Source organism: Lolium rigidum, chromosome 5 (assembly GCF_022539505.1).
Source record: "Lolium rigidum isolate FL_2022 chromosome 5, APGP_CSIRO_Lrig_0.1, whole genome shotgun sequence".
NCBI classification, from domain to species: Eukaryota; Viridiplantae; Streptophyta; class Magnoliopsida; order Poales; family Poaceae; genus Lolium; species Lolium rigidum.
In genome coordinates, this window is record NC_061512.1 from 142416798 (window position 1) to 142435328 (window position 18531).

At 40.7% G+C, this 18531-nt stretch overlaps 2 protein-coding genes and 2 long non-coding RNA genes across 10 annotated transcripts; 2 read left to right on the plus strand and 2 right to left on the minus strand.

Annotated features, from left to right (window-relative positions):
* Positions 1 to 286: 286 nt before the first annotated feature.
* Positions 287 to 4587, minus strand: LOC124651999. Of its 3 annotated transcripts, none has more exons than XR_006987545.1 (7): positions 4462 to 4587; positions 3769 to 3975; positions 3128 to 3251; positions 2984 to 3041; positions 1925 to 2879; positions 1248 to 1371; positions 287 to 726 (listed from the first exon to the last, which is right to left on the minus strand). It is a non-coding gene; the product is annotated as an uncharacterized LOC124651999 (long non-coding RNA). The 3 variants fall into 3 exon arrangements; XR_006987544.1 differs by having other exon boundaries at positions 2310 to 2879; positions 4462 to 4586; XR_006987543.1 differs by having other exon boundaries at positions 1248 to 2879.
* A 396-nt stretch (positions 4588 to 4983) lies between these two features.
* On the plus strand, positions 4984 to 9950 carry LOC124651998. Of its 5 annotated transcripts, none has more exons than XM_047191019.1 (5): positions 4984 to 6026; positions 8191 to 8532; positions 9180 to 9392; positions 9702 to 9790; positions 9877 to 9950. In XM_047191019.1, exons 2-4 carry the CDS (start codon positions 8234 to 8236, stop codon positions 9742 to 9744), a joined length of 555 nt encoding a protein of 184 aa, XP_047046975.1. In that variant the 5' UTR covers positions 4984 to 6026; positions 8191 to 8233; the 3' UTR covers positions 9745 to 9790; positions 9877 to 9950. The 5 variants fall into 5 exon arrangements, with proteins under 5 accessions (XP_047046975.1, XP_047046976.1, XP_047046972.1 ...); XM_047191016.1 differs by having other exon boundaries at positions 4985 to 6026; positions 7036 to 8532; XM_047191018.1 differs by having other exon boundaries at positions 4985 to 5361; positions 5904 to 8532.
* A 604-nt stretch (positions 9951 to 10554) lies between these two features.
* LOC124652000 lies at positions 10555 to 12135 on the plus strand. The gene is made up of 2 exons (XR_006987546.1): positions 10555 to 10722; positions 11804 to 12135. It is a non-coding gene; the product is annotated as an uncharacterized LOC124652000 (long non-coding RNA).
* Positions 12136 to 14495: 2360 nt separating this feature from the next.
* On the minus strand, positions 14496 to 15349 carry LOC124656493 (WUSCHEL-related homeobox 3-like). Its single transcript, XM_047195226.1, has 2 exons — positions 14945 to 15349; positions 14496 to 14819 (listed from the first exon to the last, which is right to left on the minus strand). The coding sequence occupies exons 1-2, from the start codon at positions 15347 to 15349 to the stop codon at positions 14496 to 14498; spliced, it is 729 nt and encodes a 242-aa protein (XP_047051182.1).
* Positions 15350 to 18531: the final 3182 nt, after the last annotated feature.

The window sequence follows — 18531 nt, forward strand, 5'->3', positions numbered from 1 at the left end:
CCTATTGGGGCAGTTTGGAGGAGTGCCCCAATTGGTATATACCTATTGGGGCAGTTTGGAGGAGTGCCCCAATTGGTATATACCTATTGGGGCAGTTTGGAGAAGTGCCCCAATTGGTATATACCTATTGGGGCAGTTTGGAGGAGTGCCCCAATTGGTATATACCTATTGGGGCAGTTTGACAAGTGCCCCAAATTCTGTAGACGGAAACAACAAGAAATTCAAGTGCTCAGTTATAAATAATATGATTGCCTACTAAACAACATCAAATTATGTCGAAACAACATGCATAAACATCTGGTAATAAAAACAGATAATTCAAACACTTAAATTCCTACAAACCATCACACAAAACTTTAAAGCCAAACTAGGTGATAATCCAAACTACTTGATAATTTAGAACACTGTAGAACATTCCACTAGAACAAGTTACTTGATAATCTGAACTAGCTAGTTGCCTTCACTAGTTGATCCTCTGTAGAGATGGACACGGTGACGGCAGTAGCAAGGGCAGAGTTCCTGTGCCGATATTTGTCAAATAGCCTCCACTCTCGTGCACTACCTGCTCGTGGTCCTAGATTCGCCGGAAAGCTCTTGTACCTTGCCTCTGCCGTGTTAGCCCACATCAGCGCCCATGCTGCGTGCATCGACGCCCTCGCACTCGTCGTCTCAAAGCATGAACAGGCACCAGCGCGCATCTCATTTACCAAAGGAGACGAATGGACCCTGTCAACCAACCCAGTAACAATACATGTCAAATCAACTATCAACAAAGTACACTGGTTTATGAGCTGTACATAAGCTGTCACTTGATGTAGAAAAAATTTAATTCACTCTAGTGATCATTAATCCATAAAGACTAAGTATTATCCTTACTTTTGGTAAAAAAATTAGTTTAAACCTAGTCAATATGATGAAACATTATAATCAAACTCAAATAACCAGAACTGCAACATATTATTAACAAACAACTTTCATGCAATAAGAAAAATAATAAAAATCAGAGTAAAGAAAAGATTGGCATTAGAAGAGCAGAGCACCACTAATTGTGTTTTGTTAGGTATACAATAGAACTTAGTTGGGAAGAAGATAAAGACAGTAAAAGCAAATACATGCCTGGCAGGTAGTGACTACAGATTACTTATTTTCACTTTGTCTACTTATAAAGTATTTGTGAAGGAGAAACTTAATGTGGGCAAGCTTAATTATATTCTTGCATTGCACAAATGTTAAAATACTATGCTTACATGTGTTTAACAATCAATTACTGGTGGCAATATTCTTGGCTCCGGCGATATTGGCTGATCTCAGGTAATCAACGCTCTCTTGACTCCCCTCTTGGACCAGATTTTTGTTCCGAATAATTATGATCTAGAGAAGATGCAGAAGTTCAATTTATAAACTCGACGAGGAAAAAAAAACTCAGGAAGGTAACTGTTGTTACTACTATAATTTCACAAAAACATAAAACAGATTTGCAGTTGCATGGGCATGGGCATGAAGCTAACTTGAGTAAGTTGGTTTTGTATACTGATGGAATGAACAATCTGCAATTTATTTTAGAAGACAACAATTGTTAGGCTACACTTATTCGGAAAAAGCATTAATGAATTTACAATTGAAAAGTTGAATTTACGTCATCTTGAGTTCAACCTAAATGTTGTATAGAGGATGACTCTACTTTGCAACACTCCGAGTGGATAGAAATACATGGTACCTAAGCAGCCCTTCCTCGGAACCTGGTTAATCAAGTATTTGTCTAAAACAGTCTTTATATGCATAGAAATGAAATCAACACTTGGCAATTGGGTTCCTATTTTGTTGAAACGGTTGTTTGGTAGCTGTTGGCTAATATTTTTTAGACTCCCTTTCAGTATATCGAGTGAGAAAATGTAATGCCAAAAGTAGATGTAGAAGGACATACATGTATACATGTCTAACAACTATAAGGACGCTGCTTGTACGGTTCTACCTCAGTCCACCAAATATGTCTATTAAGATCCCTGTAAACTCTGAAGCTATATGCTGCAGTCTTAAAAGGATTTAAGGTTTTTTATGTGAGATTAGAGTTGAGCAATGGCAAGCTTAAATTAAACCTATGAGGCTATAGCATAATGAACCAATAAACTGGGTAAAACAGAGACATAAAACATGAGGAGGGTCAACCGGCCGCCTGCAAAGACGAAAGAGGAACAGCAAGCTACAAACTAAACTTGGAATTCAAATAGCGCTGTTCAAAAAGTTTTCAAACAAAAAATGATATGAATATATAAAGTCATGTAGTTACTCAAGATAATATAGTGAATTACTTAATTGGTGTTATTAACCTAAATCCAGCGGTCTCTGAAATGCATAGAGTGATCTATCGATGACCTGCAATAAGGAACATTCAGCATGTTTTTTCTCGATGTTATTTCTATTTAAGTATAAACTAAATTATGAAAATCCTCGCAGGGATCATAGGAACATTCAGCTTCCTAATTCTAATCACTGTCCAGAGGCTGGAGCAATTATCTTTTCCTCCTGCTGCTGCTGAGTGTAATACTTTTCATTGTGGTGGTGAAAAACACACATGTGAGCAATTATTCAAGAAGAAGCTTGGCCGTATAGCTTCCTTCATGTAGAAGGCCTGGCAAATACATGTGCATCAGCTCGTACGATGCCAAACTTTTTTAAGCGTGGTTCACATACCTGCTCCCTATGTGCATTATGGAGATAAGAAAGCACCAATTTCAGAAAGAAAAAACTTGCAGAGACATCAGACAAACCAGGAGGACAATAACTCGATAAGAACTAACAGACTGTAGAATCATCTGTATGCAGTGCAAATAGCCCCACGGAAGTAACAGCAATGCTGTCTAAAAAAGCACGATCTGCTCCTGTAAGAACACAAAACAAACTCAGAAGAAGATAAAGCATCCATAGATAATAAACAGCGACAAAAGAGTAGGAAAGAAAAGAAGAAAAGAAATCAACGCGTTACCATCGAGCATATCCACAACAGGCCACTTCCAACCAAATTTCACGTCTCAGACCATCCGCTTCAGATAAAACACCAGAATTCAGAAGAGAGTTCGAACCAACAGATGAAGAAGTAGCAGTCGCTGATAATTGACGGATGAAGTACCAAAACATTGCCGGTTCATGAGCCTCTAGCACCAAGCCAACACCCTCTTTGCCGCCGAGGATGAAGGGGAACTCGTTCCTTCCGGCCACTTTGGGTGGTGGGGTGGCCGTTTTCCTCTGCGTTCCTAATATGAACGAAAACATATGAGCTATGAACGTAAACTTGCATTTATGGAGGGAAAAACAATATTTCCTTCCAGTCCAATAGTTCCAGTCCCAGGCAACGCCCTAGTTCATCACCTAATTGTTGAAAGTTGCGAAACTATGGTTGTTGCAGAGATCCAGCCGCGCAAAATTCATCAAAATTAACCTTGAAATTCCCAGCAGAGCAAACAAACGACTCAGACCTAGTCTTAAATCCTCCAATTAACTAACTTCCTAGGGAAAGTTTGAGTGGAAAGAGTTTTTTCTATATGAGCATGGTGTAGACATAAAAAGCTATGCCTTATTTTACACTGCTCTATCTTTTTCAGCAGTGCTCGAATCATGAATAAGAACTTGCTACATAAAAATCATGAACAAAGCCTTGCCAACATGGCATCTAGGCTGCAAATCCGAAAGCATCGGTATTATGTTTCCCTCTTAGTGTATCCAAAGCTTGAAACACCCATATGTGCTTTCAGAATAGGCTAGATGGCGTACTTGAGTACCAATGTAATCGCTGTCCTTTGCACTCAACAAACACTGGGACATGGGCCGCCGCCGCCACCGTGACTTGCTACAACATTAGGAGGGTGTTGTACTGCTGCCGCCACTGATGGAGGCTAAGCTGCTACTACTGCTGCCTTGTACCTGCGCCCTCAACTTCTCATCAAAGCGACTCTAGCTGTCGCTGAGTGCAAGAACAACCTGAAATAAATAGTTTCAATTGTAAGAAACACAATAATAGACATGTTATATGAAGATGATGTGAGAATTAACCAAGAATTAATACATCGGCTCAGCTTGTTCTTGCCTACAAACTGCATTTAGACTGAAGCATTAGAACTTTAGAAGTTCAGAAATGTTTTTCTCCATGAAACTTTTGATGCGTATAAACATACAATTTAGAACATAGTTTTTGCCTAAATACATCGGCAATCCTTCTACGTTTGTACAGTAGCTTCTAACTTGACTTGTGAGTACAATGCTAGCGCTATTTCACAATGGTAGGCTTAGGTAAGCTGTACTCGGTTGTAATTTGTAAGCTAGAAGAAACGCAAAGTTTGCTGCTAGGATGAGATGAACTGACAAGGGCATGCCAAATAGAACATAATCCGTATTGGAAGAGTTATCTTTCGAAGAGACTACAGACGAATCGAATTTGAATCGAGATGACGGGGGGCGACGGATTACCAGTCGCGGGCGAGGTGGGGAGGGGCGTCGACCATCCACTCCGGGAGCATGATCTGGCGGGCGAACCAGCGGCGCTGGTCGGGGCCGCGGAGCTTGGATGCGGCCGCGGCGACTTCGGCGACGGCGGGATCGTCTCTGTGAGCTTCGGGGGAGGTAGGCGGTTGGTCGTCGGAGGAAGACGACGCGGGGGACAGGAGGGAGTTGGCGAGGCTGCGTGCGCGCGCCTGGGCGTCGGCGCGCTGGGCGGACTGAGTCCGGAGCGCGGAGTCGCGACGGTGCTGCTGGTCGGAGATTGTGGCGCGCTTGTAGGGCCAGCGGGGGTCGTGCTGCGGCGGCGCCATGGCTGACGGTGGACTGGCGCTCGGGCCATAGGATTGCACGGTTATCGTTCAGAATAGAATAAACTGTAAGGACTAAAATGAAAACTGCATAGAAAGATATGAAAAACGTCTATCTCGTCGTCTCGCCATTCTCTGAAAAAAATGGAGCCACCGCGCCCGCGATACGGGTCCCTCTCGCGCCCGCGATGCCGCCGCCACCGTCTGCCGCCGTCCCGGCCAAAGCTGGCCGCATACGACGCCGACACTCACCGGCGAAGCTGCGCCTTGGTCTGCTCCACTGGATCCCCATCCACGCATCTTCGTTCCGCCCCCGAGCGCGACGCAGCGTCTAACCCTAGCCGGGGGTTCGGCTCGGTCGCCGTCGCGGTTCCCGCGCCACCGCGCCTCCTGCTGATCCCCTACGTCGTCTCTTGCTCCTCCTCGACGCCCCGTGCTCCTGCTCCTTCGCCTCTTTTGCGTGCGGCTTGGCCTGACCGTGTGGTGGCGCCGCCCGGTGGCGGTGTTGCTGCCGTTGCCGCTCTCGCCTCCTCTTCGAGGCTATGCTCCTTCGACCGTTAGTGTATCTCAACAAGCTCTGCCACCTTTCTCTCCTCTCTCACTGATTTGTTTCGAATGGTTTTACAGCCTGCCTAGCATGTGTTTGTGAAAATGCTTCTTAGGCATGGGCAATTTAGGTCTGTCTCTTTTGTGCCGTTTACTTCTCATGTTCGTTAGCAGATAGGCTTGGTGGCGTATTATAGTGTAGAATTAACATGCGTTGTGCCACTTATTGAGTTGATCAATAAAAAATTGTGCTCCCCATCCATTCTTCATGTACCCTACGAGTAGGGTTATCAACCAATGGAAAATAGTATGATAATTTGTTCCAGAAGGAAAACCCTACCTGTAGGTGCCTTTTATAGTCTTCCTATTCGCCAAAGTTGTGTCTGGTCAATTCCTCATGTAACCGTTAACAGAGATTTCATTTAGATTTTACTGATTTAACAAAATTCAGTCCCGTTTCTGATGCCCTCTTCTTGCTATCAACAAAAGTAGATCATCACTCTTGCTATCAGTAATTGGTTTCATTCATTGACCCAAATTTAATGAACCGTATTGCAGGGACTGCAATCGATTTGTCGTCCCCAATCGTCATTGAGGGAAAAGCTTGCTGGGATCTGTACATCGATGGACTTGTTGTGTTCTGATGGTAATTTACTTGATGCACTAGCTGTTGTGATAAAGGTAATATGTGGTTTCTATTGCTTCAGCAGATGCATCCCTTGTAATTTCAATTTATATCTTTTGATGCAAGTGTTGGTGATGCCATATTAACTTGACCTCAGCATATATTTTGGTTAAGAAGTGTCATCAATTTTCTTACAGTCCATTGTAGTGGTTATTTAAATTAAGAAGGTCATATTTGCCATTGCTGAGAAATACATAAAATGAACTAATGGAAGACCTTTATACCTCCCCAGTCCTCTTAAAATAAAAACAAGAATGAAAAATTTGTTCATATATCTGCTTCTGTGTTCTGGATCTTATGCTAGCTGGCAGAGCTTGTTGAGGTTGTCCCTTAGCTAGGTTGGCTTGTGTAGAATTAACATGTGTTGTGCTGCCATTTACTTACCTTCATTATAATGGTCTTCTATCTATGCTTCACACATGAGCTATGTTTGCATCATATGAAATATGTCTACCCTTTAATCATGCAGAATATTTCTAGATTTAAAGCATGGCTAACCTACCGATGCATATTTGTTGGGAATGGACATGTCTGGATTCTATTCTTCAAGTGCATTGATAGTTGTGTAGTGGTACCTATATTTTGACATGTACCAACCTTGTTTTTCTAAATCATGTTTCTGAAGCTTGTGTGAACACTGAGATGGTGTCTATAAAATCTCTGTACCTATGGATTATTTACTTTGCTATGTACTTTAATTGTGAGAGAAACCCAAAAAAGGTGCCTTAGTAATATTGGTCATTGCCAAAAAAGAAAAGAGAGAGAAGCTGCATGGGCAATATTGATTGACTGTAAACTGTAGTGAAGATTATATGTATAATTTGTTTGAGACACGGATATATAGTTTGTCCTGATTTAATTTAATCATTTCACTGTAGAATGCCAATTGTGTCTGTCTCATCACTGGTCATCAGCATGTGTTGCTGCATTTGGAAAACCAAACCTTTCTGTAGTATGAATTGTGTACAAAGTGTGCAATAATGGTGTTTTTGTTTTATTGTGCAGATAGCACTTTTGTTTTCATCAAGTGATGTTGTGCAACCTGGCTGGCTGGTGAAGTACCTAAGATGTATCGATACCAAAATAGTTATTGAAATGCAATCTAATCTTATCAAGGCTTTTTGTTTACTTGAAACTTATCTCACATTAGGTTTTCTAGGAAGACCCAGTACTTTTGACTATTTCTTACACATGATGCATTTATAGTACTCAAGGCATTTTATCTATTGAAGTCGTGCTTAGCCTCTTGCGCCAGACGACCTTACATGGAGAATGGTAGTTCCGTCATTCTTCTAGGCATGTGCGTGTGGCGTGATTGTGAGTTCTAGGGCTGATATAGTCCCGGTTGCTTACATTTAATTGTTTTTGCTTTGTTCTAGAAAAATATATGCTTCATCATAATTCTCTTTTTTTGTTATTCGAGATTATTACACTTTGCATCCAAGCTCATACCGAGTATTTATTATTGACATTGGACTGCTCTTGTGCGAAATTTTATTTCAATTGGTTATATCCCATAGGGGTGCGCCATTAGAAACCCGAAAAATCCTTCCATATTTTTCTGGCAGATCAGTGCCATCCACTTATATTTTTCTGAAATGTCTGTAGTTCCTGATTGAGTTGAAATTATGCCAAGGCATTCCGTGAGTGTTTTGGTTATGTTTAACATATGATATAGAAAAGAGTGATAGTTTAGTTATCGCTGTACTCTGTTCCATTGGACCATCATAATTACGTATGATATAGAAGAAAGTGTGGTAGTGTAGTCCCAAACTTAGTTACAATTTAATTTCCTCCACAATCTGTAGGTATTACACAATTTGTATGGCAATCAGGAATGGCAGCGGGGACCGACTACCCGAAACCCGACGGGGTTTTCCTCTATTAGGGGTCGGGTGTGGTACCTAATTTGTCCCCATGTGGACCTTCCCTGCCAAGATATGCTCCCCATCGGGTAGAGCGGGGCGGGGAGTGTTCTATCAGTCCCCAGCCCCGAACCCCACGGAGCCCCGCCTCGTATCGAACAAATCCCATAAACTTAGCTAACCCTACCATAATCTCAGCTAATCACCTGATCTGTTGCCAAATTTTACGTCTATATAATCCATGCCTCGGTCAAGCCCTCGATTACACCCCTACCGCCGTCATTTTCTACCCCAGATTTTCCCCATTCTCCTGCGTCGTCATTGTTTAGTTCCGAGAGATGGAGTCGTTCACTGCCGACAACCAGCCGCCCCAGGGTGGAGCAGTGGCTGCGGAGGGCTCCGTGTCAGACGTTCGGCATCCAGGGAGCCAGGCCGGAGCAGATGCCGCCGCCGACGGAGCAGTCTTCGGAGGCGAGGGTGTCCACGGCTCAGTGTTCCGCCTCCGGCATCCAGGGAGCGGCCTAATCCCTGGGCGCATCCCAGGTGGACGCCCACCACTCCGGCATCCAGACAGGGTCGTTCCTGCTGCAGCTAACGGATCTGCTACCGTCCCTGCTATGCCGAAGAAGAATGCAACGTGAGTGTCTAAACTTTTATGCCAGAATTTTTTCTAGTCAGATCAGATTCATGTGCGAATATTTTATTGAGTGAATCCCTGTTTGTGTCACTCCGGTGATCCACAAATTTGTCACTCAGTGTGGTTAATACCACTTTACCTAATATGGTTATTTGTTAGATTATTTACATATGTGATTGTGTCAGTCGGGTGATGGAGAAATTTGTCAGTTCTTGACTTCTTGTACTGATCAATGCTCACATAAATTCTGTTTCTTTATGTATGTGCGTGTACTGCAAATTAATTTGAATAGTGATTCAGAGAACCAAAGTATTTTACATACACATTTGTTTACACAGTGATATATCTTCTCATCTGCAGATTAAATTGAATAGCTATTCAGTAAACAAAAGTACTATATTTGCAAATTTATTTACAGAGTTATATCCTCTCATGCATTGCGGTAATTCTCCACAAATTCAGAGCCACAGTACACTAGTGCATTTGAGAGATAATTTGTTTGTAGGCCAGTACGTGATTGTTGCTAATATTATTCGAGTCATGACCACACACTCATTTGCTTTCAGTCCTTGGTTCTTAGTTCCGATTCATCCGTAGGAAAGACTGACATATTATTTTGGGATGATACTTTTTTATAATGTATACAGACCAGCTGGGTGTACCAATTTGGCTACGTCGGTACCTTCGTGTTCACAGTCACAAGCAGTAGATGAAGTCGAAGATGGCATTGTGCCCGTGGACATTTCTGATGACGACGAGGGAGAAGAAGAAGATGTTGAGGTTGAGGCTGTTGGCTCCAAGAGACGGAAGCTTACCTCTGCTGTATACTTTGTCCACAGTTTTGATTCCTCCTGTATAAAGTATGATACCTTGCTAGTATTCCAGTTAAATGTCTACTTATATAATTGTTATCATCCATTACTACTATTTGTGTAGTTGGTTGGCAATCCTTTTTTGAACTATCCAACATTTACTACGAAATACTGGTGAATTTTTACTGTTCATGATGCCATGGTCTGCTAGACTAAGTGCTTGTAGCGTTAAGTGATTCTTCATCCATGTACTTGTATTTGTTATTACATTGTAAACACCACTCTTTCCCAGTTTAATATCTTGTTTTAGGCAGTATGCAGTCATTTACTTATATTTATCTAATGTGTTTGTGGCAGGCAGTTTCTACGGCCAAATGCTGCTGATTTATCAGATTATTGATGGTTTATGGTTCTAGCCCTAGGAGTTGGTTCTTTGCAAATGATAGGTTAGTTATTTTCCCTTTGTCTTTGCTGAACTAAAAGAATATCCTACACACATTTGTTAATCCTTCGACACTTTCTTTTGTGTCAGATATTAGTTTGATTTACCATGTCATTCGTGGCCAGGGCACGATCAAACTCTATGTGGTATACAACGTACTAGAGGTGATGGAAGTGTTTATTTGAAATGTATGTACATTTTTTGGTAAGCGTACTTAACCTTTCCCTCTTCTTTTTAGATATTTGACAAGCTCTGTCAATCATTTGGTGAGGATGTGTTGCAAGTTTTGTTCAACTCAGCTGAGGGACTGTCAACATGTTCAACTGATAATGTAACATTCGAACTGATGCGGTTCCTTTTGGATGAAGCTATGGCTGTCGTTGCATTTGATATCCTTTGCTGCAAGTTATACTATCTTATATGTGTATATGTATTCCTTGGGGTAATTTATTTGCATTATATAATTCCTTGACGTCGGAATTCCTCTATTCATAGTTATGTTATGTAGCCTTTACTGGTACGTAATATCCAACTCATTACCAGCTCACAATACAGATATATCACTCTATTCCACAATATAAAACTTTTGGCAAACTAAAATAGTTTGCCAAAATGGCTTATATTATGGAACGGAGGTAGTAGTAATCATTGTATAACATTTTTAGTGGAATCACAGTTTTATGTAGCATCAGTATGACAGTATCTCCGACTTTCAGTTACTTCTTTATTTGGTATAATCTATGTTTAGTTTCCTTAACAAGTTATCACTTGTGCATTCATTTGTCCTGTTAGCTCAAGCTATCACCCTGTCAACATGTATTATTGCCCATAACAATGTGCTGTTGGCCCTTTTGGTGTCCAACAATTTTGCCGAGATCAAGAGCAATGTATTTAAGCGGATTAGCAAAGAGAACCTTCACAATCTGGTCTACTATGGTGAGTGTGCTTATGAATTATGATTGTCCCATTTCCAGATTCTAGAATAAGATGCTGATGGATGACTGTATTTACTATGTTTCCACTGTCTGGATGATAATTTTGAATTCACTGTTTCTGCATTGCATGCATTTGTCATGTATAGTTTACTGTTGCTATTAAGCTACTTAAAAGCCAGTACTACTATTAGATGCTTGCACTAAAGAGAAAAGTTCTGTTGGCACAGTTATGATTCTGTTGTGTTAGAACAACAATATATGCTCCTGCTGTGTATGTGATTTGGCCATCGCACTGACAAGTGCTGCTGTAGCTCATCTTGTGTTACCTATATGACTAGTGATATCGACGATGCCAACCTCTGCTTGGTTAAATTACATATTGGCATGCATGGTTGGTTCAAGTGTTTTTGCTTGCATACATAAACTCTGAAGCCAATTCTACATACAGGTAATCTAGGCAGTCGGGTTCCACGTTGATTGTTGCATTTTTCTGTATTAGTAATGGTCTGCTGTTGTTTCTGAATATTTCAAGATAAGCAGCTGCTCTGAATATTTGCATATCCATTTATGTGCAAATCTATACATGATCTGTTGTTGTTTCTGAACTCCATTTTGTGCTCTGAATAATTTAGGTAGTGGGGTTACATGACTTGACTTTTAAAGAAAATATGAGAGTTATTCATTGAAACAGGGCAGCTCACTCCACATTCCTTCCCAGCCTCCCCACTGTACATGGCTTGACTTTTTAAGAAAATATGAGACTTATATTTGTTTCTTGATTGTTTCTTGTTCAACTTGATTTAATACAATTATTTGTATATGGTAGTGCAATTATATTTGTTTTGCTGCCGACTTATAGAGCATGCAGCAACACGACCTGGTTGCTTTAGTTTGCCGGTCAACCTGGCAGAGATCTCATTTTGCCAGTACTTGATGATTTTATTCCTCCGTTACTGAAATTATTTTTGTTGTACTTGATGATTTATTCCTCCGTTAGTGTAATTAGTTGTTACATCTTAATTGCTCAATATTATTTATTCCAGCATCTGTTGTTTGACACATTCAAAATTGGTTCCTTGTAGGTAACTGATCCGGCAATCGATAGAACATCGGCCGAGATTGCGTGTACACTTGAGAAGAAGTTGAAAGCAGTTGCATCTACTGCTAAGAAGAGGAAGGGTGCAAGTCAGAAAGACACTGCTTAGATATTGTCATCAAATTACTGCATAGTTACTGACAGTGTTACATAATGCAAAACTGCTTAGATACTGTCATCAAGACAATGCCTCCAAAACTGCAAAGTTATGCATCTGTGCATGTTAGTACTGTAATGTGACCACTGTGAATTGTTATTAGTACTGTAATATGACTTATACCTTAACTTTGACCAAATCTGTGCATGTTAGTACTGTAATGTCTGTCATGATTGTAGTTTTAGGGGCATTTTGTTTACTAGCTTGTAAAGACATTTAGAGGCACTTTTTCAAACTGCCTCTAAAGACATTTAGAGGCACTTTTTCAAACTGCCTCTAAATGTCTTTAGAGGCACTTTTTCAAACTGCCTCTAAAGACATTTAGAGGCACTTTTTCAAACTGCCTCTAAATGTCTTTAGAGGCACTTTTTCAAACTGCCTCTAAATACATTTAGAGGCACATCTCAAACTGCCTCTAAAGACATTTAGAGGCACTTTTCAAACTGCCCCTAAAAACCTTTAGAGGCACTTTTCAAACTGCCCCTAAATGTATTTGGGGCATTTCATTCAAAATGCCCCAAATACATTTAGGGACACAAGCATCCGGGGCACTTTTTATAGTGCCCCTAAAAGTAATTAGGGGCACTTTGGCTACCTATTGGGGCACTTTGAAGTGCCCCTAAATATGGACCGTACAGTAGTGTATACACCCAAATCTGGCTATCAAATTGATCTTAACAAATGATTGCACATGTATATTGTAAGAAATTCGGTGGGTCAAAAACTCATGTCGACCAAGGTTATTTCTTCTCAGGTTTTCTATTAGTCAGATCTTTCTATCGTTGCCATAGAAGCAGCTATGTATGCGGTTGTAAAAAGCAACTAGGTATGCCACGTTCTCCCTACATATACGAACCCATGTACGTATGCGGCTGTAAAAGGCAACTAGGTATGCCAAGTTCTCATCCCTACATATACGAACCTATGTTTGTTTGTCAAACTTCTCTGTGCAACAAGTTATGTTTTCTTATGCAATTCAGCTTTTGTATATGTATTTCGTGGCTAATAAATTTTTGGCTTTTTTCCCTGTAGCTTATTTCCTGCTCAGCGTACACAGGTGTGTCATTCTCAAAAAGAAAAAGAACACTGTGTCGTGAACATACCACGCCCTCATTTTTGCAAGCATTATTTTAGAAACAAGGTTGCAAAATTAAACACGTTTTGTGATCATGGGATATAGACAATTGTCATCGCTAGCTACTCAAATTTTTGCAGCTGTTCTGTAAAAAAAATTCTGAATTACATAATGCATTCACATGTGTTCTGTTGGATATCTTGAGAGCTACCTTTCTTTTACCCTTTTCTATATGCTTATATATTTTTCCGGACATAAACTTATTTTGTTCCTTTTGAATGATTCAGGATGCTTTACTGTTTCTTTACTTTGTAGTTAACAATCTTAAACTGATTGTTCACATGTGAAAAAGTAGATAAAAAGAAGCTTATCCCAGTCAAATACTAGATTGATCGTATATTTGTAAGAATATTCGTTGTCAATTCCAAAGCAGATTTAATACTAATTGATACCAATGTAAATCCAATTGAAAGAATTTAGATGAGTAAGAGCAATTTTATGACATTTGACTTGAAAAATACATATTAAGAGGCTCTTATGTTCATATGCTGCCATATGTGACGTTCAATATTCATGCTCATCATCTTACTTTTGTTTCTTCACATCAAATTGATGCTAAATTTTCCGCCGCAACGCGCGGGGTTTCCTCTAGTTAAATAAAATATGGTGGCACTAGTAAAAGCTATTCCCTCGAATCACAAAAGGAGTATCATGCTTCTTCATTCCATTTTTTCAGCTTTTATTGAATAATTTTGTATTTGTATGTACTTACTCCTTAATTTTACTTTTCCTTTTCGGCAAATTCATGAACGTGTTTCCAAAGAACCATGAACACTTACGCTATAGACGGCATGAACATTGTTCTGAAAAACATTACGCTATGTTTAATATACCACAATAGAGAACATGGGTTTATGTATCTATACAAAATTGTCCATGTAGACTAAATCAATGTTCGACGCCTCTAGTAAGCAAATGTTCATGACTATCTTAAAATAAAATATTCAGGTATTTTAGAAGAAACGGCTATGTTTATACAAAAGATATTCACGATAGTTCACAAACTTCAGAAATATATTCATATACTTATCCCAAAAAGACTAGCAAGTAGCAACAGACTAGAATGCCAAAAACAGTTAACAAGTACTAGTGGACTTGTGCCCGGAGCATACATATGCATGTTACAGAAACCAGCAACACACACTAGAGGCTTTATCGAGAAAAAAAAGCAACACACTAGGCTTGACGAACTCAAGGGTGCAACTTAAGAAAGAAAACACTAAGAGATTACTCAAGCTAAACACAAGCTTTAAACTGCTCACTGGATTAGAGAGGAGCATGTTCATAAAAACTCTAAAATCAAACTAAGAACACACATCACGACAGAAACACATAGATGATGAACTAGCTAGAGATAATATTGCAGTAGAGATTAGCTTGGCTAAGCTAGTTCGTGGAGGTGGAGCAAGAGGAGGACTTGGAGCTGCTGCACTCGTCCCTGAGGCTGCCGCCGGTGCTCCTCGTAGGAAAGAGCTCTAGGGTTCTGAGCGGCCGGCAGCATGGCCACGGTGGCGGAATCATATTATTCATACCACCACTGGCAGCGACGGAGCTGCCTCCAGCTGCTACACTGTTAACGTTGTTGTTCTGCATCATCATGTGTTGCTGCGTTGTCCATTCTTGCTGCTGGCTAGTCTTGCCTGCAAACTCCAACCCTGAAACTGGAAGAGCTCCTGCTGCTGCTGTTGTGTCCTGCTGCATGTAGGCGCCCTATTCCATGAATTAATCGTTAGGGTCAACATAAATCGCATTACTTAACCTTCTTGCAAGAAAATTTCAGTAGAATTACGTACAAATCAAAAGGACTCCTATTATTAGCTATAAGAATGAAAGACCTGATGAGGCGCCACGAAGCAGCTGGTAGCGTATGGGTGGTGGTGATGGTGCAGCTGCATCACCGCAGGGTGCATCGCGTTCAAGCCCGCGGCAGCACCAGTAGCATTGCCGGCGCCGGCAGCGCTAGTATTAAAAGAAGGAGGAGGAGGAGCAGCGGGCGAGGAGGGTTGCTGCTGGTGGCGGGCGCAGAGGCGGCGACGGAGTCGCTGTCGTTCGCGCGCCTTGTGGTTCTGGAACCAGTAGAAGACGTTCTTGCCTTCGATGCGGCCGTAGTAGGCGAGGTGCGCCGTGATCTGCTGGATCTCCGCCGCGTTGGGCGTCCGCACGCCGCTCCGGTACATTTCCTCCAGGATCATCAGCTGCTCCGGCGTGGGGCACCAACGGGTCGACGGCGTCTGTGGCATCTTCTTCCTTCTTAACTAGTACTACCACTGCTCTTGGATCTCGATCTTTGTGTCTAGCTAGTTTACTGAGCACTCGAGATAGCTAGCTGCTGCAACTGCAAGTGTACGTGCGTTTCGTGCTATGGCTAGGATATGTTCCAAAGCTAAAGCCTATGGTTCAGTTATATAGATCGAGCTGGCTGGGCTAGCTAGGGCAGCTACCTATAACCTAGCTGAGTCAATTACTAGTAGTGAGTGAGCAGAGGATGAGAGGAGATGTGAGACAAATTGGTGCGGTGAACGGTCAGAGTCATGGTCAACACACTTAATAAGGGTTAGCTCCTTCTTGTCCCATGACTTATGGCTTGGGATTGTGTTCTCAAATCGAAGGCATTCCTCGTTAAACTGGCCATGTATATATGTTCTGCGGGAGAATCTTATGTAGCATGAGGAAATAAATAATCTCTCATTTTTTGTGGGTCAAGAAAAAATGTAACGAGAACCAACCTGAGATTGGGTGGTTAGGAGGGTGGTTGTACCCTAGCCCACCAGAGTCAAACCTCAGATTTGATATCTATGTGTCTCATAAAGCCGGAATATTCATTCAGTGGGAGGCGACGTTCCCGTCGACAGCGAGGCGTCTGTGGTGACTTCGTTAATTTCAAGATCCAATCTGTCGGCTCAGTATTTCGGAGGTGCTCATAGGGGTAGGGTGTGCGTGTGTGCGTTCATAGGGGTGAGTGTATGCCCTGTATGTGAGCGCATACGTTTATACCGTGTTTCTAAAAAAAAAAGTAACATCTCATCATGACGCTTTGGTTGCACTTTTATGTCGTAATGGGAGGACTGATTCATTATATGTTTTCCAATGTTTGTACCACGTACTGAAGCAAATACCAGCCTATAGCTCCTACATCCCATTCTGTAAAGCGGTGGTGATTCGACAATGATGATGAGAAACCATAAACGGTTAATGAAGATAAAAAAAATATGTTGCGGTTTTTTTGCTATCCGCTGTCCACCAGGACCCCAACAATGTTTATTTTGTAACTAACTTAACACACATGCACTGCTATGAATAACAAACTAAAGTAATCATCATGTCAAGCCATCGGTGATTCTCTCTGATCTGATGATCATGAGACCGAATCATATCTATAGATTTCAAAAAAATCTAAAAAATTAAAATAAAATATGTGAATGCACATATCTGAAATTTTGTTGGGAAATATGTTACCAAAGTAAATTATTGCACACTGAGCTAGAGTACAAGTTATAGAAACGCAATAATTTTTTTCATTAAAATATAGACAAATACAAGATCATATTATTCTTCAAAAGTTGACATGTACGCTAAACATAGAAATATATATACTTCACATTTGTTCAAACATTTTTTGCTAAGTTATAAATATCATGCTCATATAATAGAAGAGTTACTACTTCTCTAGTGTTTGCATGTGTATATAACGTTTTGCAATTGTTAATTATGAGATGGACTCATAGATAGTTAAAATAATTGAATGGGCTAACGCCGATCAAATGATACATGTTTGTAGTATAGGAGTAAAAATGCAGCAGAATGCATATTATAATTAAACTCCCACTGGATTTCCGACATTATAATTAAACTTCGGGCTTAGACTCGTATTGGGCAGCTACAATATAGTCTCCGACACTTGCCTCGTAGATGAGATTACTCGTACATGTGCTTGATGACGTGTGGCTATAGCGCGTGTTGTTACTAGTTAGTCTTCACTCTTCAGACACACACATAAAATCATCTGCCAGTTCTTGCTCTGCCAACTAAGTCATTAGTGCGTGTGTTTGAAAGCATGCATAGCTAGGTCAAGCTAACCAAATATACCCAGAAAATTGGTTTTTTCGTTGAGCTAGCGCATGCATGAGATCGGGTCAGATATGCATTGCGTCCGCAGGTTCCATTCCAGCCTGAAGAAGCGCTGCTTCTTTTCCTGTTTGTACGTTGAAATTGATAGCTATGTTAAATGACTGGCCAGGGATCACAGTGGAATAGAAGAAGAAGAGAAGATCGATGGGACAAGATGGGAGGATGCGTAATTGCCTGCACACACTGTGTTGTCCTTAGTGGCATTCAAGGGGAACTTGAATGCATGCCCTTCAATTTCTCTCTTCAATCTCTTCCACTTTTACTATCGACAGAAGAGGCTAGCTAGGATGTGCTTTTAAATGTTTGTCTGCCTGCCTGCTAGTACTCGTAGTACTGCACACATTGTGTGAGTGTGTGTATGAGAGAGAGAGAGAGACATTGTGTGAGTGTTTGTATGAGAGAGAGAGGGGTTGGAATAAGGAAGAAGAGAAGAGAGAGGAGAGAGACTGATGGGGAATGACATGTAGGAGTCCTGTAACATTACACGACCCTTCTGCCTAGACTGCTGGAGTGCTGGTTGGGTGCTGCATCATAAGGTGATGATGAGAGAGACACCATGAACTAACATTCATGCATGCAGCCTTCTTCACTCTTTTTTCTTGTTCTTTTCCTACGTACCATTAGCTACTAGATCCTCAGGCCCAACCCCGTATATGCTTTGACAAAATATGCTATGAAGGATTAACACCTATTTTTGTAGAGCTAAAGATTACAGTATTGCGATATAATCAATTAAGAGAAGAAATGCCTAACCTCCACAGTGATATACTCCTATATCCTGGACTTTTCATCCTAGACGATTAGTGAAATTAATTGGTGGTGATCACCATCAATGACAATTCTGTTAAACGGATCTCTGACAACCATATATGGTGATCAACTATCGCGGGCACTTCACTATTTGAACTTTCTATGGTACTCCCTCCATTATTATATATAGAACTCCACTTAATCTTGTTTGAAGCAAATTGTTATATTCTAATAAGTTCATGGAATGTATTGATTCTACACCATTAATTAAATGAATATCACTAGATTTAGTATTAAATATGTTTAAATATTGTTACTACATTCATTCCAAATTAAATATGCGGATTATTTTTTCTTCCAAAATGAGCGAACTTACACACTAAAATGTGTCTATATACGCCTAGATAAATGCATATGTGGACCAAATCCGACCAAAGCTGTGTCAGTTAATTCAACAAAGAGATAGTACTAGGTATTGTAAATGTTGATAATTTTTCCTTGTACTAAGTAAAATATAGAACCATGTCACTTAAGAAACTATATG